This window comes from Drosophila busckii, chromosome 3L (genome assembly GCF_011750605.1).
Source record: "Drosophila busckii strain San Diego stock center, stock number 13000-0081.31 chromosome 3L, ASM1175060v1, whole genome shotgun sequence".
In the NCBI taxonomy this organism is placed as follows: Eukaryota; Metazoa; Arthropoda; class Insecta; order Diptera; family Drosophilidae; genus Drosophila; species Drosophila busckii.
In genome coordinates, this window is record NC_046606.1 from 2,394,074 (window position 1) to 2,420,347 (window position 26,274).

Genomic DNA, 26,274 nt, shown 5'->3' on the forward strand with positions numbered 1-26,274 from the left:
ATCCGTTTTTTTTAAAACACAAGCTAAGAAAAGTGAAAACCCCCACTCCCCTCCCCCAAAAGAAAGGAGACATACAACAAATTGTGGTATGCAACATTTAGAGAGTATTAAATTTGTAAGCTACATACATAAAGAAAAACAAATACAAATTCTATATAATGTAGTAGTTGATATATGTGCAAAAAAACAAAACAAAACAAAAATTGTATGACATACCTAAGGATATGTATGCTCTTTCTTCACGATCTTATTAGGCTATAAAATCTCCCTCTATATATACATATATAAAGAAAAAAAAGTTAATTTATATGTGCATATATATATGAACAAACAATAAGTTGAAATGCAAACATAAAAAGTAATTAAAAAATAAAAACAAAGTTGATGTGATATTATATAATAATTATAAATATTGATTAATGCAAAAAAAGAAAACACACACACCCACACACATACAAAACAAACAAACACACGTACACAGAAAAATATTAAGAAGAAGAAGTTAATTTGATTTTGGCCACAACTCTAAACAAACTCATGTCTCAAAATCTAAAAACATTAACAATTGATTTTCTACAAGAAGAAACTAATTGCAAGCATTACTTTAATCTTACATTTGTTTAAATTTTCTGCAGAGTTCAAAACTCTCTGAGGCAACAAATTTGCTGGCCAACTGGCTATATAGTTATATACAATATATATATGATATATTTATAATAATTGATGTGTTTCTAGCTTAAGATTTTAATATTAAAAAAAAAACAATACCGTGCGAAGAATTCAACAAAATTTATGTATAAGCTGTGTATTTATCTGTAGTTAAGTTGACTAACTAAACTTATCAAATTGGCATACAAGAGACCATAAACACACACACACATATATATATACTGATACACACACTCATAAACACACACACACAGACAAACCCTAGGCAGCTAATTGTATTTTTGATTGAAGTAAAATTGATTAATATATATATAGTATATATATACATATAAATATATAAATACAAAGTCATCTGTGTTAATAAATCTTAAAATAATTTATAGCGTAGTTTAACAAAAAGAAAAAAGCAAATAACAAATTTCTACTTATTTTCAAAAAAACAAACAAACAAAATGATTGTAAAACGTAATTGATTTGATTTTTCTCTTGATGTGTTTCTGTTTTTCTTTTAGCTGCAAACAATTAAATTTAGTCTACATTTAACAAATTATAAACACACACATACGTACACACAATTGAATTTATTTATAATATATATTTTTTTCAACAATTACCCAACAAAAAAAAAAAAGATCTCGATTTATGCAAAGTAAAAAACAAAACAAAAAAAAACTTAGCACTCATATGATAATAATAAATAGGTAACAAACAATTATGTATTTGGTTTACAACATATATTCATATATACAATATCTACATTTTTAATTTATACGCACTAGAGTCTTTAAAAAATTTGTGTTTAAAAGCAGTAAAACAAAAAAACTTCAACACTTGTATATAGAGCAGCAAACAAAACAATAACTATGCTTATTTATTGTATTTAAAGTTTAAAATCAATGTGAACATAATTCTATGCAAGCAAGTGAAAGAAATAGAACCATGAATGTGATCTATTTAATAATAGGTAATAATAATGAGCAAACATACAAATAGCTAAAAAACAAAAAAAAAAAGCATAAAACAAAACAACATTAAGTGTAAAAGTATATAAAAAAAAGTTCATTTGACTTTTGTTTTCTTTCCAGTGATTAAATTTAAAGTATTAATTGTACAATTTTAATTTGTAGCATTTAAAGTATAATTTGCCAATTAACGTTTCGTTTTATTTGTACGCCAGGCTTCGAAAAAAATAAAAATAAAAATACGTAGAACGCAAAAGCTTCTTATACAAATTCTAAAGAGCTTACAAAGCTTTGTGTAAAGCTCTTTGAAAACGCTTTTTATGTGGAATATTTTCATTTGTTTTTGTGTTAAAAAGAATTCTCTCGATTGGATGGGTGTAAAATGTATAAAGAAATTGAATCTTAGACACGTCCAGTGCTCCTCAAAGTATTTGTAAACAATAATGATAAAATGATCTGAAGCATCAAAAGAATATATAGTTATTTATGGCAAAAATATAAAACGAAATGTCTATAAACAATAGATAACATTTATGTATTTACTATGTGCTATGTGTGGTTAAATTGTAGAAATTTTTACATAATCGTATATATTTATATATAAAAAAAACTATGCAGCATGTTTGTTTGTTTGCGTGTGTGTGTGTGTGTGCGTGTGAGCTAAATGGGAACCAATTAAAAACAAAAAAAATATAAAAATCAAATAACCAATCAATTAGAAAACGCCTCAAGTGAACAAACAAGAACAAAAGCTAAAGTAAAATGCATAATTACTTAGATAAATTCTACTTACATATATACATATACACAATACAAATACATATATACTATCGAAAATTATTTAGAGCAGAGCACAAATACCGATACTTCTATAAAGAAAATAACAAACAAAATAAAAATCTCAGACTTGAACCGAAAGAAAGAAAATCATCAAATTTGCATTCCACACAACCAAACAACAATTTACTGGCAAGTTTCTAACACAATAGTAATCATAAAAGGAATCTAATATTTAAGCGATTATCCCACCATGTGATTTATACGAAAAGTGAAAAATGAATGGAAAATTTAATTTCAATTATGTGTAGAGCGCAAGATTTGCTGTTGAAAATTCATTGGATATTATTATTATTATTATGTATGTTTGAACATTTCGTTGCTAATATTATTAATCAATCAACTAATACTACAAATACAATCATTGAATTTGCTTTGGCGACACTGACAACTCAAATTTCTAGGCCATAACTTTGAACATTTTGTTAATAGCTGAACGGTAAAAGAAAAACAAGAACTTAGTTAACAATTTGGTGAAGTTGAAAACAAGCAAAATAAAAACAATTGAATACTTATAATTGCAAACAAAATCTAAAAATATATCTAAATGTATAACACAAACAAAAAGAAGGAAGAAAATCAAAGGCAGGTGAAGAATACAAAGCAAAAACAATATTAAATTAATATACATATATGTGTGTGCAGGCTAAAAAACAAAACAAATTTAAACTTTAGTAGCGCTTAACAAATTCTAGCAATTTAACAAATTTTAATTAATCAAAATATGAAATATATGTAAAGAAAAAAATACAAAACAAAAAAAAAACAAATGCAAGAAACTGCAATTTCAAATTTCTCTGTGTAAAAGTTGAGTAAAAAATACAAAAAACTACAAAAAAAAAACAATAAAATAAATTTTTTTAAATGTGAAACAGCCTGAGTTTAATTTCAATACAAATCTAATTCTGTCTCTCTTTCTATCTCTTGTCCTGCTGAGAGAACAATTGAGCCGCACAGCTGATTTCTTATTGAGACTGCGACGTCGGCTTTGACTGCGGCTGCGACTGCGGCTTGGCTTGAAGTTCGTTAAGCTTGTCATTCGTTAAATGCTGCTCGAAGGTGGCGCACGCGTCGCGGACTGGGGGCGCGTATTGAACTTTCTAACGTTAACAATTGTGATTAATAGTTAACGATACATTGCAGCAGTGCTAATAAAAATAAAATAAAATGCATGCCTCGCATTGCTATTGGTAGGTGATTGCACAAAAGGCGCTGCGATAAATCGATCTTTGCCTTCAAACTGTCATTTGTGTGCAATTGTTATCTCAGCAATCGGAATCTAGCCTTTTGTTAAAACTCCAGTGCCTCATTTCCTTCAGACTCGTTCCGTGTATGTGTATGTGTGTGTGTGTGTGTGTGTTGTAAATTCATATGGCCTAGCAATAAAATGACTAAAAATACTCGCATGCAGATCGTTTATCTGTTTGGGTCTCTAGGTGCGCCACTGGCAGTTAAATGAGCTAATCGATGTCAGACCATCTATGTAACTATGCCTTGCATTTTTCGCTTAGCTAAGGACGAAACCGAATCCAATTAGTCAAGACATTGTAATTGACAAGGCCCCACCGCCTACAGGGTACACGTAAGTCTGCGAAGTTCTGACTTGAAATTACAAAGATAAGAACTATGCTTATTACTTATTAATTAAACGCTGCTTTTATTTACATATTCTGCACTTTAACGAGCCATTTTTCAAATGTTTTCTGCCATATGCAAACTATTCTAAGAACGTATCCACGCTGGTGGGCAGTTTGGAGATACAAAAACTGCGATATACATAAATTGGTCATATGAGCTCAGCTTAGAGTTCCTCTGAAGTTGCAAGTTGCAACTTGAATTGGTATTTTTTGTAATGCAATATGAAATCACAGACTGCGATAAGTTGCACGATTCTTCTACCTAGAAGGGGGTATATTCACCTCAAGAACAGCAGAATATATTTTTTCGATATTTTCCTTAACTTTGTTTATTTCGCTGAGCTGTTTGGGTGAGTCATGCGCGCTTTGGGCCACAAACAGAAATTGTTTTGGCATTCTCAACGTATCAATTGGCAATTGAAATTCTGCTCTTTTGTTTTAATTGTAACATTCGTTGACCTTCTGCAATTTCACTTTCAGCTGAGCACCTGAAACTTTTGACTGGGCACGTGCTAAACGCCAGAGCATTGACTTGGATATGGATGTCGAAACGACAACAGAGTTGGAATCAGCAGCAGCAGCAGCAGCAGCAGCAGATCCTGCGTCACAACAGACCACGCAGATAACATCAATTGATGGTTTCTTCAATCGCAAACGTGGTCGTCCGCCCAAGAATCGCTTTGTGGAGGTTTACAAGAGTGTAAGTCAAAGGTTTTCAAAAAGTTTCTACAAATATTCTTCGATTCTAAGTTCATAACAATTCCAAGGCACACATCTATACATTTACTTATTTGTAATTAGGTATTTGCGCCTATTTGCGTGCTGCGTCGCGTCCACCTACAATTACTTTGCCCCGCACCTCCCCCAACGATCGCAGCGACCCTCCTCAGACACCAAATGCGGCATTTTATGTGCCGTGTGTGTTGAATTGAGTTTTCGGATTTGGTTTTTGCCATATTCGTCATATTAATATTGACAACGAGTGTTTCCGCATTTATTTCACTTGCCCGTCTGGCTATGGGTACTCCATACACACCATTCCCCCCCCTCGATTGCACCCACACCACACACCTCGACTCTTTGGCAACGTTTTGTGCTTTTAACTGTCATTTTCATAATTTCTACATATTTTTCGAGCTCAGTTTGTCGGCTCATGCATACGCACTTGATATTATGTATGTGTGTGTGTGTGTGTGTGTTTACCCAGCCCACGCCAGCCTCTTGGCCATAGATCGCCCAGTTAGTGGGTATTTAGTGGGGAGCTGGAGGGCTGGGTATGCAATAAGTACGTGTTGTCACTGACTCTGTCTGTGTGAGTGTGTGCTTGTTAGTGTGGGCCATGTATGCTAGCTTGGCTGACTGTGTGAAACGTAAATTTGAATAAATATTTTGTCCATTGCCATTTGTGGCATTCTTATTTGGGAAATAAACTGAATTGAAGCGATTACCTAGAGAAAGAGAATTTGAGGGATGGGGGGGAGTAAGCAAACTAAATGTACTGAACCTTTTTCACTGACTGCCCTCGCATATTGAATATGACGATTAAAAGGCATAACAATAATTTCTATATATTGTTTATACAAACACACACACACACACATAAGGTGTGTGTGTACTTATATGACAAACTGTATGCGTGTCTAAAGCCAAACACGTTCCAAAGCCTTTAAATCTTTCAAAAGTAATTATTTGCCCTTTAGGTACATTAACTATGCCAAAAGTTCTTTAAACAAATTTTTACTTCAGCGCTGCTGCCAATTTGCATATCTTTAATCTTGGCTTAATGCCTTTTTGGTATAGAGTATCTAATAGTTGTTATGCCTTAATTGCATTGAGGGTTTCTCTTTTTGTCTTTTACATTTTTGGATTTTTGTTGTGTGTGTGTGTGCTTATTATTCTTTATTTATTATTGATTTTGATGCGTGTACAAAATTTAAATAGTGACATTTTGGGCCAAACAATAAAACATTAACAGTAATTTCGGAAATAATAAACTGGTTGCGCGACTATGAACATAAATATGAATAATTGAAAAGCAACAACAGCAACAAGCTCAAGTACAGCAATACCAAAAATAAAAATATAAAAAATACTAATTGAAAAGATAAGACAAAAAAATGTCAATGAAATGGCGCCCACAGCTGCTGCAGGCGTGGCAAACAAAAATGTTGATTGAGCTAAGCTTTAATACGATTACAGGCTCAGCACTCACCACAGGCAATCTTCACCAGCTTTAAGCTTGAGAAGCATGAGCAGAGCACTGGAGCAGCAGCTACTGGCGCCAGCGTGGAGTTGCACGCAGTGCGGCAGACGGAGCAGCGTCTAAGAGTTGCAACTGCCACCGATCTCACGCCTAGTCGCAGCAGCAGCCGCAGAAAAGCGCGTGCTTGGACTTTGGAAAAAAGCAAAGCAGCGGCCACACAGCCCGAGCCAGTGCAGGTGAGTTTCTAAAATCTAAAGAGACTGTCTAAATATTTTAAAGTGCTTCTAAAGTCTATGTACAGCAGCTGCTCACCAGTACCGGCAGCAACTTTGGCCAGCAAGTGTCTGGAGCGAGTTTCAGGTAAGTCTAGGCCCAAGCTCAAGCAGCTCAATATTAAAGACTTGCACTTTAGTGGTGCGTGCAGCGGGCACTTTCTTTCCGGAGAACGCCAGCGCTGATCAGCCGCAGGATCTGAGCATGCGCAGCAAGCAACAACAGCAGGAGCAGCCAGCGGCAACGACTGCAACATCAACGCCGTCTGAGCCAGCAGCTGATGCCAGCTTGAAACTTTTGCAGTTCAAGCAGCTCATTGATCTGTATCAACGTCAAGTGCTGCTGCCCAGCTTCTTAGCTGCTGCCAGTCAACCCGCCGCTGCCTTGGACATGCGGCTGCTGCTCATCAATGCAGCTGCAGCTGCAGCAGTTGCAACTACGCCCATGCCGGAGCCACCGCCAGCGCCAATCAGCGCCACACGCAGCAGCAGCAGCAGCAACAAACGCGCTCGCGATCAGGACATACCCACGGGCTATTTAAAGTTTCGCTTCAATGAGGATTGCCGCTTTGAGCGCTGCGGCTATCGCAATCATCAGTCGCACTTCCATTGCAATCGACGCGACTGTCATTACAGCTTCTGCGACAAGACGCGCTTCGTGCAACACACAGCGCGGCATGAACGCATGGACACGCTCATGGGCGAGGACTTTCTGCAGTTTCGCGCCAACATGCGCTGCGGCAAGCCCAACTGCAGCTACGACACGCCCACCACAGAAGACTATCAGAGCAGTGAGTGCTCCACAAGCCTCCATCTTATCCATTCGCTTAGTGCCCTTTTGTATTTGCAGCTGATGCTTTGGCTTTACTTTCTGCCGCTCCAAAGAAAACGTCGCATTTTCATTGCCGCAAATGCGATTACGTCTGCACCGACTCCAACAAGGTGGTGGCCCATCGACGACTGCATATGCGGTTGGAGTACGTGCGCTCGGCAGGATTTCGCAAGATCGCCAGCAATGAGTCCTGCGATTCGCCCGCCTGTTCCTATGCGCTGCGCCATACGCATTACCACTGCATCAGCTGCGACTGCAGCGTCCTCTCGCGTGCCCAACTGGCCGCCCACAGGCATCGCTCCCACAGTCAGTCACAGTCCAAGCCGCCGCCGGCAGCAGAGAGCGCCACAGCAACCAAAGCGGCGCTGGAGGAACTTGGCTAGGCTGCCTTTAGTTGAAATTCAATTTATAAGTAGTTAATATGAATAAATAGCTCTACACACTCAAATAATTGTGTAATGAATATTAGAGCCTGAACGATAAAATTCCAAGGGTCTTACATAGAATTCTAAATCAATCCGAAACCAACCTAAAATCAGCTACAAGTTTAGTAGCAATTCCTAGTCCCTAAATATTCTAAGCAATAGATTATATTATATATATCTGAGTTCTGAGCTCCCTGCGATTGAAACTAAAGTCTCCAGAGGTCCAATAATTATTTATTGAATATTCAAAATGTATTAAAATTAGACCTTATACAATTGAATAATTTATGTTGATATATTTTTATTAATTTCCTTGCACATCCTGCCCCACTTGAATGCGATTACGATGACGTATCCACCAATAGTTTATATATACGAAAATCGAGTGCAGAAATAGATGATAGAACAGCTCAGCGATGAAAACAACGCTGAAGCCAAACATCAAGCTCATGATGCCGCCAGTTAGAGCTGCAAAAACACTTCAATTAATTGGAATTCATTAAATTTATAATCACTTACACATATATTCAGTTGGACCCGTGTAGGATGACCTTACATAGCCATGGATAAAGTCATTGTCGTAGTAGAAATTCACCACGGCCATGTTCTCGCGTATATAATCAATGGACAGGTTTTGAAATATTTTGTTCCTAAGCCCCACACCGCTCTGGCTAAAGGGTATGGCAAATTGATCTGGAAAAATGCTAACATCATGGCAGCTGGCCAAGCAGAGCTCCTTGCAGGCATTGGTATCGCCATCCACCAGCTGCGCCTCAGCGCGTGCCAGACACGCAAAGTGTTGGACAAAGCAAACGCTGGCATTGCGATAAATCAGCGGCAAGTGATGCGGTATGCAATTGCAAAGCCTATGGAAGTAGAGTGCATCGCATTCGGCTTCACAATTGCGTCGCGTATAGTAGCGATAGAAGAGCAGCTCTTGCTCATCGCTGAAGATGCATTGCCGCTTGCTGCGCGCAATGGAGCGTATACTTGATATGGCCGAATAACTGCGCGGCACAATGCGATAGTTCGTCTCATGGCCCAGCATGCTGGGCAAGCCCGACTCCTTCATATGCGGCTGATCTATGGAGTTGTACAACAGCACCTGCATTTAAATTCAAGCATATTTATAAATTTTCTAAGCGATTTTAGCATTCTAAACATAAGATAAGACCGAAAAAATAGTTCTTAGATTGCAAAGGTTAAATTAATAAAATGCTGTTTAGTTTTTATTTTTGCAAAAGGTTTGTATTTTGAACAGTAAGAGCAAAAATTTAAGGCATAAGTGAGTTAGAGAAATATTTTATTAACTTGATATATTCTGCAAATCTATAGCTGCCTTATTCTTTTAATGAAAACATTGTATTTAATGCTCAAATGTTATGTTCAATACAAATAATTGTTTTGTTTGTTTCTACCTGCAGTCAAACCAAAATGCATTAAGCGCTCTCTAAGCGACGCGCTCAGTCGCAGCAGCACACAGCGCTGAGCGATCGATAGCCTACGAACGAAAGTCGCGAGCAGCTCTCACTAGCATTTGAGCGAACAGTAACTAGCTGCAGTCAAATCAAATCAACACCCATACCTCCCACAACGTACGATGCGTTGAGCGATCTCTAAGCGACGCTCTCATTCGGCCGCAGCAGCTCACAGCGCTGAGCTAACCGAACGACGCGAGCGACTCTGACTACCATTTGAGCGAAGCTTGGAGATAAGACAGCAAAGCAGGTCAGTTGTGCTTGGACTGTTGGCGAGTTAACAAGCAATGGACGAGCTAACAGCAGTATTAGGTAATATTAAATAATTCCAATATATATATGTATATAAAATCGCTCAAATTTGATACTCTATATGTGAAACTAATTTAATTCTTGCAATTAATATACTTAACATTAACAAACTAACCAGGTAATTATTTTTGAATTATATTTTCATGTTTTGAAGCCTTACCTTAAAGCCTTGTCCATTCGTCGAAGAGCAATAATAGTCGCTTATATTGCCATTTAAAACGAGCTGCAATCCATTGCTGACACCCACGCCAATGCTGCGACGTGGATAATAAGCAGCTGGCAAAGACTTGGGATAACCCGTCATGGGGTTCCAGTCCACAGCAATTTCCGTAATGCCCTTCGATGTGGTATAGTCACGCACATATGAGGCACTAAATTTAATTAGAAAGTAATTAACTTGGCCTTTAATTCATAGTCTAAGATGTTAGTTACTCGTGCTTGTAGAGATAATAGGGATGCAATAGATTGAACACACAGCAGAGTCCTTCGTCCACAAAGAATTCACGGAATATATCCGTGCAGGGACGTTGTGTTGGACCAAACTGACACCAGATAATCATCTCCTCGCACTTGGGCGACACGCTCACCATAAAGTTAGCAAATGTATCGTTCTTGGAGCGTGGCTTTATATTCTGATATTGAGTGAAGTCTATTTTTTGATAGCAAGTCCTTTGCAGCATGGCATAGTCCAAGCTGCCGCTGTATCAAAATATAAATATTTATTGTATAAATTGAGTGCTGACCAACTTACGTCTTTATGTCCGACACCTTGGAGTACTTGGCCTTGTTCATATTGCATAAGGTTATAGCCGGAAAGGGTGAGTTCTGTATACGCTCCAGGCGTGCACTCTTGCCCATTATCACGGGCGTGCTTTGCCATTTGTTAAACACATTCAGCGACTGATTAATGGCCACAAACATTGAGAGCACAAACACTGCGCCAAAGTAGAACTGCACCCAGTGGGGCAAACTATTATCCCAGACATACTTCAGACCTGGCAGCGAAGTATTGCGCAGAAATTCTTTAACTTTGGTTCTTAACACTTTAAACAAGTTTACGCGCCAGCTCATTTTTCTGGATTACAATGACAACAAGTTGCTATATCCTTAGCTTTTATAGCAGTTCCTAGTCCTGGTCTTCGTTAATGCGCATTTAATTAGCAACTACTATATAATTAAGCTAAAGAGTATTAAGCATTCGTCATCAACAATAAATAGCTTGAAGCCTATTAAGCAAATTGATTTTATCGGCAAATCAAAAACCCCCTAAAGATAAGAACATAAGTCCCACATGTATTTTTAGATAAAATGTTTGCAAATTGTTATTTATTTATGCATACAACTATATACGATTTAAATACATAAAAAGAGTGTGCTTACTACCAAAGATAATAAGATATTGAATGCAATTTTGTGAGCTCTATGGATTGCGAATTGCCACACTGCCTTGACTTAGAAGACTAATTAAAATAAAAACGGAATACACGCCCGACTTGACTTGTCGCTCTCTCTCTACATTAGCTAAGCTATTGGCTGGCCGTTGCACAATAAATATGTATATATATTGTTTATATTGATAACTGTACATGGAAATGGGGGTTAGCGCTGATAGTAAGTTAATTATACGTAGCTGGGGCAAACACAATTTGTAAGCTTGACTGGTTGGTTTGTAAGGAATGTGTGAACAATAAATATTTAACGACCGTTCCAATAGCAAACGCGTCCATTTTCAAATGCCAGACTGATGCGTGGATGCGGCAACGCTCTGCTGGGCTGCAGTGGCTCACGTAGCTGCGCCGGCGTGGCAGGATCATCCTCAAAGTACAAGCACGTGCGCACAAACTCCAGAAAGAGCGACTGCGTCTGTTGAGCAGAACCAGGCAACGCCGCTAGGTTCTCGTCACGGCATAGCTGCTGCACTAGCTGCTCACAGATGCGCGTGTTGGTGTCCACATCGAACAGCGGCACACCAAAGTTTACATCGAGCAGCGTCCACTCCTCGGTGAGCGGCTCAGGCTCGCTGGCGCTGCTGCTTTGGCCATCCATGGGCAGCTCCACGCTGCTTTGGGAGATGAGCTCACCGCGACTGCTGTTGGGACATTTGGCCAGCTCGCTGGCCAAAAGCTGCGTGCAGTCCGCTGAGGTGTACTCATTTGCCGGCCCATGCTCCGGCGTAGTCGCAAAATAGTTTTCGTCTGGACTCTTGAGCTGATAGCTGGTTAGCTGATCATTTGGCACGTTGGATTTATTGGCACTGGGCACAGAGGCGCGCTTGCGTTGTGGCTGCTTAAGTTTGACCGCCAGCTCATATTCCTCACAGCCCAAATCGGGCACGCCCGTGTTAAGGAATGTTATGTAGCCGCACTGCTGGCGCAGATCCAAGAGTGCGGCTAGCTTCTGCACTGCGCCATGTGTGGCCCACTTGGCTTGGCGTGCATCGTTGGCCTGGAATGGAAAGGATTCGTAGTGCAGCTGTCCGGGTGTGCGTATGCCGTAGCCCTGGAGCAGCACGCAGCCATTTTTCAGCTGATCGTTTAGATTGCGAAAGTTCTCCGAGTTGAGCACATACGAGTCGGAATGTAAAATATTAACCAGCAGCTTGCCGTAGCCCAAAAAGAGGCGTGGCAGCGCCTTAAGCACTGTGCCGCGAACCAGCAGCAAACTGGGTGGTCCATAGCCTGCATAACAAAAACATGTATAAGTTTCTTAGTTAAGGCATGTCATGGCACTCACCTGTGATATGATTGTAGAAGAGCTTGCTCCACATGGGCAGCGCATCGGAGCTGCGCATAAACTGTCCAAAGAACGGAATGCTAAAGTTGTGACTCAAGCTTGCAGTGAGTGGCGTAGCTGATACAATAAACTTGTATTTCTTCTCCAGCACTCGATCGCGCGTCTCTCTGTCGAGTCCCTCGAGACACTCCAGGCGCAACAGATCCAAACCACCCGGCAGCAGCGGACGCAGCGAGCAGATGGTGGAGCGTAGTATAACCGCATGCGCAAAATAGCGCGACACATCGCCTTCACCCTCTGCATCCAGCAGCGACACCTGCTCCAGCTCAGCCAGAAAGCTGTCCAGACTCTCCTCGCAAAGTTTGCCCACCTCAAACATGGTGACGGCATGATTCTTCAGCCCAGGCGATAGATTGCCCATCATGAGAAACGCTGTGAGCGTCGAGTCGAATAGAAAGCCAACGCGCTTGCCGCTCTTAACAGGCGCAGGCGTAGCAGTGGGCGCTTTGGTCGTAGTCGTGCGTTCGCTTAGGTCCTCCAGCTCAGAGCTGAGCTCCTGTTCGTCGCTGTTATGCTGCGTGCTGTTGGCATTGGGCGTGGTGACATTGGCAAAGCTAAAGTCGCTTGTGTTGCCGTCCGAGGATAAGTAGCCAATGGAGCTGCTGTCTTTGTCCTGCTTGGGTGTCTTGGGACTTGCCTGCTGCTCAAAGTCAAAGCGACTGCCTGTGCCCGCATGCAGATTGTAGTTCAGTGGCGTTATCTGCGGCGTCTGCAGCTGCTCCTCATTGTAGCCCACCCAGCTGGGATGCGGCTGATCTGTTTCATGTTCGGACTGCTTGCGTTGCGCAAAACCCAGACGACAAATAAAGCTAACTGCCTGCTTTACGCTGTCCAGCTCCAGCTGCAGCATGTGCGCCAGCTCGGCCATGCTCATGTGCTCGTCGGCGCTGACAAAGATCTTGTACAGCAAATTCTCAAAGTAGTCGCCGCTGACACGATTCATGACAAAGTTACGCAACGGCGGTATGCTAATGCGATCCTCACTGCAGATGGGCACATCCAGATAGATTAGACCCTTGCGATAGAGACTCTGAACTACCTGATAATCGCATTTGCCAGCGGGCTGAGCGCCAAAGTCAATAAGATCGTCCAATAGACTGCGCTCAGCAGAGGTTACCAGACGTATGTCCGTCTCCAGCACATAGCCAATGTCCAGACGCCACCACGGCTCTATATGCACGCGCACCGGCAGGCGCGGCAGAAAGTCCAACGGATTGGGCTTGCTGTTGAACAGAATCGTGCGCGTTGTATGCGTCTTGAGCTCGCTGATCAGGGCCAAGTATTCGTTGCGTCCAATGCCTAGAACACGCAGACAATCAGCCGCCGTAAAGTTGGGCAGCGTGTCGTAGCTCTTATCGCTGCGTAGCAGCTGACTAAGCACCTCCAGATAATAGTTGAAGGGCGTTACACGCAGCCCCTTGGTAACAATGTCCGCCAGATGGTAGGGAAACACGCCCAGCCCATTGATGTTCTTCTGTATGAGCAGCTCGTAGTAGCGCTGCTCCTGGCGAAACACCTTCGAGGCCAGATTGCCACGAAAGCGCAGCTGATTCTTCAGGCTGTAGTTGAAGACAAACTTTTCATAGTCGCGCTGATTGTTGTGCAGCACGGAGCGCAAGTGAACGGGTAAGTCGTGCCAGGGAATGTTGGTGCGCACACTTTGTTGCAACTGCACTTGGCAGTTGTTGTTGTTGTCCGCTGTCGACGTCATATTGCACTCTGCGGTTTGTTTACCCAATTACGGCCCAGTTCACTTCACTTGCGGTTGTTGCTAGGCCATTTCATATTGTTTACACTGCGGCTCACCCAAAATTCAGCCAGTTGTTCGTCTGTCGTTTTCGTTCTTGGCTTTTGCTTCTTTTTCCGTCGCTAATTTTACTTTATTTTGGAAAAAACAGAAAATCGAGACTTCAACACAGCTGCAGCTGATAAAAACAATCGCCGTTCTCTGTGAGCGCTTCGCAACACTGCTTTCTGTTTTAATCGAAAATCGTTCACATATATGATTACAATACAATTTTTATTCTGATTCAAAAGCGCATAAATAATTGTTATGCATTTTAAACAAATTGTGCAAACACCGTGAATTACAAGTGCCATAGAGTAGACATTGACATGTGGTTGGAGTTAAGAGCAAGCGATAATTGCTTAATAACAACAAAGCACATTGATTGAGAACTCAAAAGAGCAAAAAAAAAAAAGGGACATCGACATCGATTTTTTACACCCTTTTCTTTTTTTGTGCATATAAATTAGCACACAAAGAAGCGTGCGACAAGTGTGTTGGCGACAGGCAAAACCGAAGAGGCCGAAGCAGAGCTTTGTTGAATCCAGTGGCAGTGCCAAACCAGAGGGACAGACACGGAAACAAACGCTCAATGAGCGGGGGCGGCAGAGAGGAACACGAGCAGCAGCAGCAGCAGCAGGCGCGGCAAACATCGCCAACGCCGTTGCCAGGCGTCTCAAGGTGACTGTGACTGACAACGACGTCGTCGTTGTTAATGAGTATTATTATTATTGTTAATTTATTGTGACAAACAGCGCATCGACATCGGCAGCCGCAGCAGCAGCAGCAGCAGCTATAGGTGGCCTGGCAGTGGGAGTAGCTGCTGGATCTAGTGGTGGGCGTGCCACGCCTGAAATGAAACGTTCAGCAGTGCGCAGCCTTATACAGCGGTATTTCCATCAATTGCAGTCGGGCTGTGGCAATGCACATTGCACGAACGCCAACTGCGCTTCCAGCGGAAAGGTAGCATCCATGACGCCCAATGAGGTGGCCGCACGTGCGCTGCAACTCTTCTCACAAGACGCACAGCTCTGCGACAGTGCCTCGCCAGCTCCGCCAGCCAGCAGGTAAGACTGCATATCTTTCTTCTTTGTTTGAGTAAGTTTAATGCCTTTTCTTTCTTTTTAATAGTCCACAGCAGGATGTAGATATGCTCTCACCGAATGACAGCAGCAGCAGCAGTAGCAACAGTTCGACTAGTACCATTACTTCCGCCAGCACAACTACGACAACCAGCACACAATCCCAGTCTGCGCCGCAGATCGAAGGCGAACGCACCACACGGCCAGGCATGCTCATTGATCTGCTGGGAATTCCAAATCCTACGACAACTGCAGCCGCACAGGCAGAATGCGCTTTACTAAATGTTGACGACTCGGGCACCTGCACGCCCACGCGGCAGCCAACTGAGTTCCTAGACGCCGAAACACTGGAGGCCCTGTATGAGCAGGGCCTGGCGTCGGACAGCTACGACAGACTGTGTCAAGCCATAGCCGATGTATTTTCTAGCGTGGATCGTCTAAGTAAGAGCTTTGTGTGTCGGCCGGGTCAGGAGCGACGGCATTTGCTGGAAAAGTCGAAGAGTGGAATGAACAAGGAGCAGCTGCGCGCCCTTGAAGGCGAACATGATAAGGACGAAGATAGCACACAAGAAGCTGAAACTAACGAACATCCCAACGTTAGCGATAATGAGCAGGAGCCAGACGATGACGATGATGTACCCATGCGTCAACCTAACCCTGACCCAAGCGATGAATTTTTGCACAAACCCTGCAGAGTGGATTTTCGTGGCTTGCGTCAGATTAAGCGTTTGCTTTTCGGCTCCGCCTGTCAATCCATCTCTGAAAAGGTGACCAGTTGCGTTGTACAGCTGGCGGACTTCATACGCTATATGCGACTCTACAGGCAGGATTCCTGGGAGCAAGTGCTGCATTGTCTGATCATCTGCTTCGACATGGTCACCAACAGTAAGCAAGAGAGTAATAACTATTTAAAAACGTAGATTTTCATTAAATAATCTTGCAGCAACGGCCAGCAATAGCCAGACAGACATGGAGTATGTGGACCGTGTGCTCTCCAAGCTTTGCCATGCAGCATCAAACATGCCCGTGCGTGCTCAGGCGCGTTTGGCAGTAATCTGGAGCGAATACTGTCCGGATCAGCTGCAGGAGCTGTTGTCCATGTGCCAGCAGCAGATAACGCTGGAAGTGCTCTCCGATGAGGAGTCGGTGCGAGAGAATGAGAATATCATAAGCGTGACCAAAGTGCTAAAGGTAAAGCGTTATCAAGTAGAGATTGCTATTTTATGTTAATGTTTGCTCATCGTCCGCAACAGATTGTATTCTATGCCAATATCTTGAGCAGCGAGCTGGAGCGTCCGTCTTGCCGTCAACCGCTGGAGCAGGCCGAAGGCGAAGGCGCAGCTGCTGCTACCGCCACCGAAGAGGGCGAGGATCTGTTTATGTACAGCTCGCTTTCACAGCCCCACATGCCGAAGTTTGCAGAGGATCCATTGGAGAAATCCCTGCAAGTGTCATACATTGACTGCCGAAATCCGCATGTGCCACTGGAGGAGTTCTACAATGAGGCGCTCAGCGAGCATATACAAATGCATCAAGACTATTTGTCCTACAAGACGCTGGCCATGGAGAGCGAGCTGGGCTCCAGTCATACCAACTATTTTTGCTTTATGCTCTACGGTTTCATACTAACGCCGGCTACCAAGGTGGATGCCTTGTACTATGACTGTCGCATGCGTATGTATAGCGAACGCTACTCCTCGCTCTACTCCCGCATGCACAGCTATGGACAGGATGGTCAGGATGGTGCACGGCCTGATCTCAAGCTGACTGTGCGACGCGATCAGCTCATAAACGATGCGCTCATTGGCGTGAGTAGCAATTTGATATTTAAAAAATATCAGCAGTTAATCTTTTCTTTTCGTTTGCAGTTGGAATTGGTGGCCATGAGCAATCCTAAGGACTTGAAGAAGCAACTGGTGGTGGAGTTTGTTGGCGAGCAGGGCATTGATGAGGGCGGCGTATCCAAAGAATTCTTTCAGCTAATTGTAGAGGAGATTTTTAATCCAGCCTTTGGCATGTTTTTACTCCATGAGGAGACTAACAATATGTGGTGCGTATGCAAACACTTTTGCCGTGGAATTGCGCTTTGCTAATATTATTGTTTGCAGGTTCAATGCCACACCATTTGAGAATGGCGCACAGTTTACTCTCATTGGCATCATCATTGGACTGGCTATTTATAATAATGTCATCTTGGCCGTAAACTTTCCCATGGTTGTTTATCGCAAGCTTATGGGATACCGAGGGACATTTTACGATCTTTGCGATTGGAGTCCCACGCTGTATAAGAGTCTGAAAGACCTGCTGGATTATCAGGGCCAGGACATGGAAGAGGTCTTTGAGCAGACCTTCAAAATAAGCTATAGCAATGTCTTTGGCGAGGTGGTGGAGCACGAGCTAGTGCCAAATGGTGGCGACGTGCTTGTCGGTCAGCACAATAAGCTAAGTTTCGTTAATCTATATGCGGACTTTCTCCTGAATGTTGATATACAGCAACAGTTTAACGCCTTTCGCAAGGGTTTCGAAATGGTTACGGACGAGTCACCGCTCAAGCTCCTCTTCAGGCCAGAGGAGATTGAGAAGCTTGTCTGCGGCAGTCGCGTAAGTGGCAAAAACTTTTAGCTAGATTTTACTTTACTAACAGTTGTATGATTTGTAGGAATTCGATTTTGTGGAGCTGGAGCACTCTACAGAGTACGAGGGCGGCTATACAGAGGAAACGCAAATCGTGCGTGATTTCTGGAGTATTGTGCATGCCATGCCACACGAGTCCAAGCGTAAGCTACTCGAGTTTACAACAGGCTCGGCTCGTGTGCCAGTTGGCGGTTTGAAGTGTTTAAGGCTGTTGATTACGCGCCATGGGCCAGACAGTGATCGTCTGCCCACGTCACACACGTGCTTCAATGTGCTGCTGCTACCGGAGTACAGCAGCAAGGAGAAGCTGGAAGAGCGTCTGCTCAAGGCAATCAACTACTCCAAGGGCTTTGGCATGCTGTAGTGTGTCAAAGTTTGTTTGGTTACACATACCTCCAGCATAGCAACAGATACCACCTCCAGCAAACGATGATTATTAATTTTGATGAGATTTTTTGTTAGTTTTTTGGATTCTATGGCTTATTTTTGATACAATTGTTCAAACGAGACAATATTCGACTTGTGCACATGCTCAATGTGACGCGATTGGTGAGCAAGCGTGGGAGAGAGTGGCTGCTCCAATTTAGTTTAGTAAACACTAATGTTGTTTACTACATTGCTCAGTTATTTGTATATACCTTAAAATATTCGCATACCCTTATATATTTATATATGTAAAAAAAAAAGCACTTGTAAAAATTTGCTAAATAAATTTTAAGTTGTGCGCCAAAATCTGTTGAGCTCCTGTCGATAAACACTTATCGAAAGCGGTTGCAGTATGCTGAATGATACTTTGCGAATAATTAGAAAGGAAGAACGCGTGAATGTTAAATAACAATCAGCAGTGAATTGTTTACGTTTACGCTTCGTTCGATTAACCATAGGTGGCGCATTTATGTTGTGCAAAAAAGAGTACTTTCCTGTTTTTATAGTTTTGGTCACACTGCCACATAAGAGGCAACAAAATTTGTACTGCCAAAGAAAACCATTAAATAAATCATTTTCAACAAGTAAAGACGTGCAATTGCGCGTAGTTTTGAGGCAAAGTGCATTGAGATTGGTGGCAATTGGATTTGAATTGTGTTTATAGTATTCAAGAAATATAGAATTGTTAAGAAGTAAAGACGTGCAATTGCGCGCTTAGTTGCTTTGAGTCAAGTGCATTGCAATTAAAATTGAATTGTTGTTTATTTAATATGCAACAATAAGTGCAATATAGAATTAAGTTCTAAAGTGTTTAAAAGTGTGCAATATGCAGAAACAAAAACAATGCGCATTGCTGTTCTTGGCAGCGCTATTGTTGTTGTTACAAACAGTGAACGCCAAGTCAGATGCTGAAGCCGTTGAAGCTGCCCCAGAAGTTGTTGCAGCTGCAACACATGCGAATTTAAATGGTATGTTTTATGAGTTCATCTCTGGAATTAGTTTAGACACAAGCACTAAAATTTGCCAGACATTAAATGCGCTTTTACGCCCGCACATCCCACACACATTCCTGTATGCAAGTGCATATGTGTGTGTGTGTGTGCAATTGATGCTGTGTATTTGTTGTTGTGCGCTTTGTTTACGTTTTCCTTGCAGTCCCCTTTCTGTAAAGTCTTTGCACTCAAAAGCAAATGAGCAAAAGATTCCGTTCTAGTTTTAATTATTCAGACTGATTCTTAGAATTATATTTGTTTTGTGTGCATGAGAAGCTTTAAACTGATTTTCCAGTACAGATGCTACGTCTGGTGTGAATTAAATTTGCAAATTCCAGCACAAAATAATTAGGTTGTAACTGTATGTGGAGACAATCGAATGGAATAGTTAACTTAAACTTTGTATAAATTACACTGTAATTTGAATAATAATTTATATGATATTCTTTAATCAACAGATAAAGTCAAAGTCTTCACTGTGGCAACAGAACCTACAGATGGCTATCGTCGCTATATACGCTCAGCGAATGTCTACGATATTGAGGTAAGCGAACCAAATAAGTTAACATTAATTAGTAAAGAGTTGACAAAACTAAAGCATTTATTTATTGTTTAAAGACAACCAATGATGAGCGGCCACGCAAGCGTGTTTAAAAATAAATTTCTAGTTGACTTCAATCAAAACGAATTAGAAATTTGATTAAGCGTTCGTATAGAGTTTCCTATCTGCATATGCTTACACACAAAAAGTGAACATAAACAATTAAAACAAGAAAGGCGAACTCTTGCCGACGACTTACGCATACATACATAATATCTGGGATTCATGTTTAATACTTTGTATATATATGTGTGCCTGACCAAGCATCCGGCGTTGGTTCTAGAACAAATTTCGATCTGAGCAACATATAGTGGACACATGTGGCTTTTGCTTTTGATGTACAGACATTTGTACATATATATTCTACATACAATGTTGTTTTAGTATATAAGTTTATAATCACGTAGTCCAGTTTGCTCTCGGGTAGGGGTAATTAGCGCAACTCAGTTGCCAACGTCGCTATTGATAGCTTAGAACTTTCCATTTGCATAGAAAGATTTGGCTCTGCTTATCTCTTGAGAGTAAACTCAATTGAAAATTTCTTAAGACTATGAATTGGGAAACAAGTACACAATATAAAAAACAACAATTTGTTGATAAGCCGGTTAGCCGGCTGCGCGTTTAATGTTTCTATTCATATTTATTTACATATATGTGTGTATGTTTGTATTTCGAGAACGGTGTGAACTTAGCCATTTGCAGTGTAAATAATGCAAGTCAGCAAGATGTTTTATTCAAAGATACATTGTGTTATTATTTAGGTGACTACGCTAGGACTGGGCGAGGAATGGAAAGGTGGCGATATGAGCAAAGCTGGTGGCGGCTTCAAGATAAATCTCTTGCGCCAAGCTATTGAGCCACTCAAGGATGCACAGGATACCATCATATTGTTCTCAGACAGGTAAGTCTGGGCTATAAACTGTGCAACAGCTGTTAACTTCATATCTTTGCTAGCTATGACGTCATTATTTCCGCAACACTGGCAGAAATCGTGGAAAAGTTCAAGGAGTCTGGCGCCAAGCTGCTCTTCTCAGCGGAAAAATTCTGCTGGCCCGATCTAAAGCTCACCGATCAGTATCCTGAAGTGGAGGGCAAGGCATCACGCTTCTTAAACTCAGGCGCCTTCATGGGCTACGCACCGCAAGTGTATGCGTTGTTAGAAGAGCCCATAGAGGATACTGCCGATGATCAGCTGTACTACACCAAAGTGTTTCTCGATGAGGCCAAGCGTGCCAAGCTGGAAATGAAGTTGGATACGCAGTCGCGTCTGTTTCAAAATCTGCATGGCGCCAAGAATGATGTAAAGCTGCAGGTGGACTTGGACAGCAATCAAGGCACGCTGCAAAATATAAACTTCATGACCACGCCAGCCATTATACATGGCAATGGACTGAGCAAAATCGAGCTGAATGCCTATGGCAATTATTTGGCCAAAACTTTTAATGACGTCTGCTTGGTTTGCCAAGAAAACTTGCTGGACTTGGATGTAGGTGTAGCGCTACTTCAATCATAAACATATAACTTATCTATTTAATGTGTTTGCAGGAAAGCAAGCTGCCAATTATAACGCTGACCATAATGGTGCCGCAAGCTGTGCCTTTCTTTGATATGTTCCTGGCCAACATTGAGAAGCTTAACTATCCCAAGGATCATATGCATTTATTTATGTACAGCGCAGTGCCGCTACATGATGAACTAATCAAGTCCTATGCTGAGCAGCAGGGCAAGCAATATGCCAGCGCCAAGTATGTGCTATCTACGGATCAAATTGATGAGCGTGCGGGCAGACAATTGGCACTGTTAGTATAACAGCTTAAGCTTAATGATTCCAGTTTATAATTGGCATTATTTAATTGCAGCGATAAGGCCATAATGCAGCATAGTGATTATATATTCTCTGTGGATGGCGATGCGCATATCGATGACGAAGAAGTGCTGCGTGAGCTGCTGCGCCACAATAAGTGAGCATTGCTAGCATAAAGGCTAAAGACGCTTTAATTAATTGTTGCATTTGACAGGCAATTTGTGGCGCCTCTCTTCTCCAAATATCACGAGCTGTGGAGCAACTTCTGGGGCGCGCTCTCCGATGGCGGCTTCTATGCACGCTCTCATGACTATGTGGACATTGTAAAGCGTGATCTCATGTAAGTCAACAACTGACGTTAGTTTATTTAAAAATTGATGCGCATACAAGCTTAGAACTAATCGAAGGCAATGGAGAAATCGGTCTTGAAACTGCGCCTGTCTATTGAGTACATATTATCCGCCGTGCACTCATAGAGTCCAGCGTCCATTTGTGTAGCTGGATCGATTTCAATTTTGGACTTGACGCGATCATCGCCAATATACCATTCATGCACATGCATATACAGATGCTGATAGATCTCAGCACCGTCCTTGTACCAGGTGATGTGCGGCCGTGGATTGCCCTTGGCCACGCACAGAAAGGCAATCTTATGGCCCAGCACGTACTCGAGATCAAAGTGCGAGGCCTGCAGTATTTTAGCGCCCTGTCGGAATAACTTATGATATTAGTAATTTATTAACTTGCTGTGCTAGCAACTTACATTGTTGTTATTGTAGTATTGATCCGATTCCGGATCACGATACTTGCCCGTTATGGGCAAGCCGATCTGCACGCGTGACTTTGTGCGTCCACGACCGCGACCACGCCTTGCTTCGCAAATGGGCGCGCTTAGCATTAGCAGAGCCAGGCCCAAACCCAAACATATCCACAGGCACTTTGTTTGCATCCCAAATCTATATCTATATATATATATATATATATGGTACGTTGCTGTGCGTTTCTCGTCTGTGTGGCAACTGAGGCTGAGGCAGGCAACACAACAATTGTTTGCCCAGTCCTCAGCGCTTCTAATTTGCCACAATTGGCGTTACCGCAATCGCTGCTGTTTTCGCGCTTTTGGGTCTCTCACATTTAATCCGCCTGCACATATATATTTAGATACAGATATACATGTGAATATTCTCCATACACACAATTTGTTTTAATTTGCTCAATCGCATAGAACTTGCCCCTTTAGTATTTCCAGCACAGTGGTGCACCCAAAGTAAATTCAAAATTTCATATGCTCAATAAATTATTCAAATTTCAAGCCCAGTGTGCCACTTTTTACAAACTTGTGGGTGCTTCAACTTTGTCATGCACTTTGACACACTTGATTTTTATCTCTTTGCAAACGTAAAGCCTCAGTACCAATGAATAGAACTCTTATTATTCACCTTGTGAGCAAAATAATGGCCATTCATTCTAAGAAATTTAGCTTAAAACCATGCGGGTTCTTTATAAATAATTTCAGCAAGAGTATTCCCACTTCGATGTGCCATGCTAGTCTGCAAATCAGTAAATGTGAGTGTTTGTTTGGCTTTGCTTGCACACATTTTAATAAAATAAATGCAAAAAAATTGTTTAAATTAAATAATAAAGACAATTTGTCGGCTGCCCGTACACAGAACAGTGGAAAGTGGAAAGGTCGAGAATAATAACAATCATATAATAATTCTTAAAATGCTAGAAATGCAAAAACTAGAAATGAACTTCAAGTTGTCAGGCAAACGTTTATTATAAAAATATTGATGAGCATTTGTATACATAGAGAACATAAGATATATTAAAAATTAACCATAGCATAGTCCGTACGAAAACCTCGACGATCAATGGCATAGATGTTGTCAGCTTGGCACTCATAGTAACCTAAAGTTCGAATAGAAATTATTAATTTATTATTTATAATATTTTTATTAGACAAACCTGCATCCATTTGTGTGGTAGGATCAATTTCCATTTTGGATTTAATAATTTCAGGCTCCGGATGAGATTCGTGTACCTAGTTTAATAAGTTAATTAAATATGTGCTTGGGTTGGCTTGGGGTTAATTATATACCTGAAAGAATCGATGCTGATATAACTCTGCGCCATCCTTGAACCAAGTTATAGTGGGACGTGGTTTGCCCTGTGCCATGCAGAAGAAGGTAATCTTACGTCCCAGCGTATAGTCGAGCTCAAAGTGCGATGATTTTATAATTTTGGCACCCTTGGCAAATGTAGAATGAAACATTCAAATAATCTATGAGTAGCTCGGGGCTGCTACTTACATTCTCATGATCATAATAGTTGACTGCATCCTGTGAGCGATGCTGAATGACCACGGGTTTTTTGCCTGTGTAATTGCGACGCAGCACATTGCGTCCGCCAGTGCTTCCTATTGAGAATGGAGAGCAGAGATTGGCTTTAAAATGTCAAGTATACGGCATGTCTAACACTCACGTTGTGCCTGCACTTGGCCCAATTCGCCCAAGAGCAACAAGAGCCAGAGCAATGAGATGATTTTGAGCCAAGAACTGGGCATTTTAGCTCAGCAGTGAATTCGCTTTATTCGTACGTCAGCGTGGATGGTTGTTTGCATACTGCGGTTTATTTCGTATTATTATTGTTGTTTATCATTCGTTGAAACTGAATTTGAATTGAATTTAATGGCAAGCAGCATTAGCAGCAGTCGCAGCAGCAGCAGCAGCAACGTTGCTGAGCGCGTGTGCTCGTTACTTTCCATTTTCACAACAATGTTGCAAATTCTGACTTGTCTCTCTTTCACTCTTTTGCAGCGGCATATTCAATGTGCCACATGTGACCAGCATTTATTTGATCAAGCACAGCGCCTTCGATGTCATCAAGTACGAGCATCGCGACTTCGACCCCGATATGGCCATGTGTGCATCTCTACGAAATGCGGTAAGTACGTCAAGTCCTTGGCTTAGTTCTAAACTAATTAAGTTCTTCATTTTCTTTAGGGCGTCTTTATGTATTTGAGCAATCAACGCTATCATGGCCATCTGGTTAATGCGGACAATTTCAATACCACCGTTGCACGTCCTGACTTCTATACTCTGCTAAGCAATCGCTATGACTGGACCATAAAGTACATACATCCGAACTATTCGCTACAGCTGAATGAGAGCTATGTCCTGCCACAGCCCTGCCCAGATGTCTATTGGCTGCAAATCGTTACCGATGCCTTCTGCGATGATCTGGTGGCTATATTGGAGAACTACGGCAGATGGTCTGATGGCAGCAACAAAGATACTCGCCTGGAAGGTGGCTATGAAGCTGTGCCCACACGTGATATTCACATGCGCCAGGTTGGCCTGGATGCACTCTATCTGAAGTTCTTGCAAATGTTTGTGCGTCCGCTACAGGAGCGCGTCTTCACAGGCTATTATCATAACGTATGTTACATATAATTCACCAACGTATATATTTTTAATTTAAAATCTATTTAAATTGCAGCCACCGCGCTCGTTAATGAACTTTATGGTGCGCTATCGACCAGATGAACAGCCTTCGCTGCGTCCACATCACGATTCCTCCACCTACACCATCAACATTGCTATGAATAGCGTCGGCGTTGATTATGAGGGCGGCGGCTGTCACTTCTTGCGCTACAACTGCTCGGTTACTCAAACTAAGAAGGGCTGGATGCTGATGCATCCTGGTCGTCTAACTCACTATCATGAGGGTCTACTAGTTACCAACGGCACGCGTTATATTATGGTGTCGTTTATTGATCCATAGATCAAGCGTGTATAACTATTTTGACAATTATGAACTTTAAACTGCCATATAACGGCCAATCCAAAGAATTTAGGCATAGGCCTTATCATAAGCAACAAATCGAATCAAATTAACTCTAGTTTTGGGCATGTGTTCCACCATTTGCCTTTTGTTTACAATTTAGTTGAGTAAAGTTCAGCATACTATGAATTGTAACTGTTGGGTCTGACAAGCACCTTATTTAGTTTTAAGTTTGCAGTAAGCCTGTTTTTCAAAGTGTATTCACTTACAGAACAAATAAAAAAGCTACTCTTAACGAACAAATTGTAAATAATAATTTATGAAAAATGCTAATTCAATATTCAAATTAATTTTTTTTATAGACAATCTGTGGACTTATTCTCGGACATAGCTAAGAAACGTTCATTGGTAGGCGTGACAAGCAATATTTGAGTCAATATTTGAAAAATCATTCAAATAGTAACAATAACACGCCGTTCTTGGTCAATTTAAATTAAACAAATGCAATTATAACTTAACGGGGAAAGTGCGCACTGTTAAAACGTTCGCTGTTAGTGCTGTGTTGGCTCGCTGTTACTGTTAAGCATACATTGCAGTAACAGCGACCCAGCCCTCGTTACTTCTATTAAATTTTAACAGCAAGAGTTGGCAGCGCGCACTTTTATCAAGCACTCGCTGTGGCGCTCATTTGAAATAAAATGTATTTAATGTGCTTTTGCTTACCATGGTTTGTTATCTATGCA

At 41.6% G+C, this 26,274-nt stretch overlaps 7 protein-coding genes across 9 annotated transcripts; 3 read left to right on the forward strand and 4 right to left on the reverse strand.

The window, feature by feature from the left end:
• Positions 1-6: 6 nt before the first annotated feature.
• Positions 7-10,698, reverse strand: LOC108598074 (pickpocket protein 28). Its single transcript, XM_017984687.1, has 6 exons — positions 10,379-10,698; positions 10,060-10,326; positions 9,788-9,998; positions 8,357-8,942; positions 8,245-8,305; positions 7-231 (listed from the first exon to the last, which is right to left on the reverse strand). The coding sequence occupies exons 1-6, from the start codon at positions 10,696-10,698 to the stop codon at positions 108-110; spliced, it is 1,569 nt and encodes a 522-aa protein (XP_017840176.1). The 3' UTR covers positions 7-107.
• On the forward strand, positions 3,389-7,843 carry LOC108600188. Of its 3 annotated transcripts, none has more exons than XM_017987595.1 (6): positions 3,389-4,050; positions 4,586-4,805; positions 6,305-6,544; positions 6,599-6,668; positions 6,721-7,371; positions 7,431-7,843. In XM_017987595.1, exons 2-6 carry the CDS (start codon positions 4,644-4,646, stop codon positions 7,793-7,795), a joined length of 1,488 nt encoding a protein of 495 aa, XP_017843084.1. In that variant the 5' UTR covers positions 3,389-4,050; positions 4,586-4,643; the 3' UTR covers positions 7,796-7,843. The 3 variants fall into 3 exon arrangements, with proteins under 3 accessions (XP_017843084.1, XP_017843085.1, XP_017843086.1); XM_017987596.1 differs by having other exon boundaries at positions 3,389-3,658; XM_017987597.1 differs by lacking the exon at positions 3,389-4,050 and adding an exon at positions 4,138-4,455.
• A 248-nt stretch (positions 10,699-10,946) lies between the features above and the next one.
• Positions 10,947-14,365, reverse strand: LOC108600988 (protein FAM91A1). The gene is made up of 2 exons (XM_017988851.1): positions 12,361-14,365; positions 10,947-12,305 (listed from the first exon to the last, which is right to left on the reverse strand). The coding sequence occupies exons 1-2, from the start codon at positions 14,129-14,131 to the stop codon at positions 11,323-11,325; spliced, it is 2,754 nt and encodes a 917-aa protein (XP_017844340.1). The 5' UTR covers positions 14,132-14,365; the 3' UTR covers positions 10,947-11,322.
• Positions 14,366-14,440: 75 nt separating this feature from the next.
• On the forward strand, positions 14,441-18,607 carry LOC108600908 (ubiquitin-protein ligase E3A). Its single transcript, XM_017988737.1, has 8 exons — positions 14,441-14,887; positions 14,962-15,273; positions 15,338-16,173; positions 16,232-16,479; positions 16,542-17,096; positions 17,157-17,338; positions 17,397-17,889; positions 17,948-18,607. Exons 1-8 carry the CDS (start codon positions 14,799-14,801, stop codon positions 18,284-18,286), a joined length of 3,054 nt encoding a protein of 1,017 aa, XP_017844226.1. The 5' UTR covers positions 14,441-14,798; the 3' UTR covers positions 18,287-18,607.
• A 271-nt stretch (positions 18,608-18,878) lies between these two features.
• LOC108600804 (procollagen-lysine,2-oxoglutarate 5-dioxygenase) lies at positions 18,879-25,834 on the forward strand. The gene is made up of 10 exons (XM_017988588.1): positions 18,879-19,316; positions 19,799-19,884; positions 20,703-20,842; positions 20,896-21,427; positions 21,487-21,740; positions 21,801-21,902; positions 21,960-22,085; positions 24,565-24,691; positions 24,751-25,185; positions 25,247-25,834. The coding sequence occupies exons 1-10, from the start codon at positions 19,175-19,177 to the stop codon at positions 25,529-25,531; spliced, it is 2,229 nt and encodes a 742-aa protein (XP_017844077.1). The 5' UTR covers positions 18,879-19,174; the 3' UTR covers positions 25,532-25,834.
• Positions 22,087-22,921, reverse strand: LOC108600807 (immunoglobulin domain-containing protein oig-4). Its single transcript, XM_017988590.1, has 2 exons — positions 22,509-22,921; positions 22,087-22,451 (listed from the first exon to the last, which is right to left on the reverse strand). The coding sequence occupies exons 1-2, from the start codon at positions 22,692-22,694 to the stop codon at positions 22,143-22,145; spliced, it is 495 nt and encodes a 164-aa protein (XP_017844079.1). The 5' UTR covers positions 22,695-22,921; the 3' UTR covers positions 22,087-22,142.
• LOC108600806 (immunoglobulin domain-containing protein oig-4) lies at positions 23,506-24,540 on the reverse strand. Its single transcript, XM_017988589.1, has 5 exons — positions 24,230-24,540; positions 24,058-24,164; positions 23,847-23,996; positions 23,714-23,789; positions 23,506-23,656 (listed from the first exon to the last, which is right to left on the reverse strand). Exons 1-5 carry the CDS (start codon positions 24,309-24,311, stop codon positions 23,574-23,576), a joined length of 498 nt encoding a protein of 165 aa, XP_017844078.1. The 5' UTR covers positions 24,312-24,540; the 3' UTR covers positions 23,506-23,573.
• Positions 25,835-26,274: the final 440 nt, after the last annotated feature.

What these genes read in the sequence shown, in the direction of transcription:
- LOC108600807 (XM_017988590.1), bottom strand. Translation starts at nt 22,694, where the DNA reads ATGCAAACAAAGTGCCTGTGGATATGTTTGGGTTTGGGCCTGGCTCTG. An exon ending in AATACTACAATAACAACAAT is followed by an intron (nt 22,452 to 22,508) that starts GTAAGTTGCTAG and finishes TTATTCCGACAG; the next exon opens with GGCGCTAAAATACTGCAGGC.
- LOC108600908 (XM_017988737.1), top strand. Translation starts at nt 14,799, where the DNA reads ATGAGCGGGGGCGGCAGAGAGGAACACGAGCAGCAGCAGCAGCAGCAG. An exon ending in GCGTGACCAAAGTGCTAAAG is followed by an intron (nt 16,480 to 16,541) that starts GTAAAGCGTTAT and finishes CGTCCGCAACAG; the next exon opens with ATTGTATTCTATGCCAATAT. An exon ending in GAGGAGACTAACAATATGTG is followed by an intron (nt 17,339 to 17,396) that starts GTGCGTATGCAA and finishes TATTGTTTGCAG; the next exon opens with GTTCAATGCCACACCATTTG.
- LOC108600804 (XM_017988588.1), top strand. Translation starts at nt 19,175, where the DNA reads ATGCAGAAACAAAAACAATGCGCATTGCTGTTCTTGGCAGCGCTATTG. An exon ending in AACACATGCGAATTTAAATG is followed by an intron (nt 19,317 to 19,798) that starts GTATGTTTTATG and finishes TTTAATCAACAG; the next exon opens with ATAAAGTCAAAGTCTTCACT. An exon ending in GAGCTGCTGCGCCACAATAA is followed by an intron (nt 21,903 to 21,959) that starts GTGAGCATTGCT and finishes TGCATTTGACAG; the next exon opens with GCAATTTGTGGCGCCTCTCT.
- LOC108600188 (XM_017987595.1), top strand. Translation starts at nt 4,644, where the DNA reads ATGGATGTCGAAACGACAACAGAGTTGGAATCAGCAGCAGCAGCAGCA. An exon ending in TTGTGGAGGTTTACAAGAGT is followed by an intron (nt 4,806 to 6,304) that starts GTAAGTCAAAGG and finishes ATACGATTACAG; the next exon opens with GCTCAGCACTCACCACAGGC. An exon ending in GTGTCTGGAGCGAGTTTCAG is followed by an intron (nt 6,669 to 6,720) that starts GTAAGTCTAGGC and finishes CTTGCACTTTAG; the next exon opens with TGGTGCGTGCAGCGGGCACT.
- LOC108600988 (XM_017988851.1), bottom strand. Translation starts at nt 14,131, where the DNA reads ATGACGTCGACAGCGGACAACAACAACAACTGCCAAGTGCAGTTGCAA. An exon ending in CTTCTACAATCATATCACAG is followed by an intron (nt 12,306 to 12,360) that starts GTGAGTGCCATG and finishes TTTGTTATGCAG; the next exon opens with GCTATGGACCACCCAGTTTG.
- LOC108598074 (XM_017984687.1), bottom strand. Translation starts at nt 10,698, where the DNA reads ATGAGCTGGCGCGTAAACTTGTTTAAAGTGTTAAGAACCAAAGTTAAA. An exon ending in GGGTCCAACTGAATATATGT is followed by an intron (nt 8,306 to 8,356) that starts GTAAGTGATTAT and finishes GTGTTTTTGCAG; the next exon opens with CTCTAACTGGCGGCATCATG. An exon ending in GTTGTTTTCATCGCTGAGCT is followed by an intron (nt 232 to 8,244) that starts GTTCTATCATCT and finishes GTGAAGAAAGAG; the next exon opens with CATACATATCCTTAGGTATG.
- LOC108600806 (XM_017988589.1), bottom strand. Translation starts at nt 24,311, where the DNA reads ATGCCCAGTTCTTGGCTCAAAATCATCTCATTGCTCTGGCTCTTGTTG. An exon ending in GGGCCAAGTGCAGGCACAAC is followed by an intron (nt 24,165 to 24,229) that starts GTGAGTGTTAGA and finishes CATTCTCAATAG; the next exon opens with GAAGCACTGGCGGACGCAAT. An exon ending in ACTATTATGATCATGAGAAT is followed by an intron (nt 23,997 to 24,057) that starts GTAAGTAGCAGC and finishes ACATTTGCCAAG; the next exon opens with GGTGCCAAAATTATAAAATC.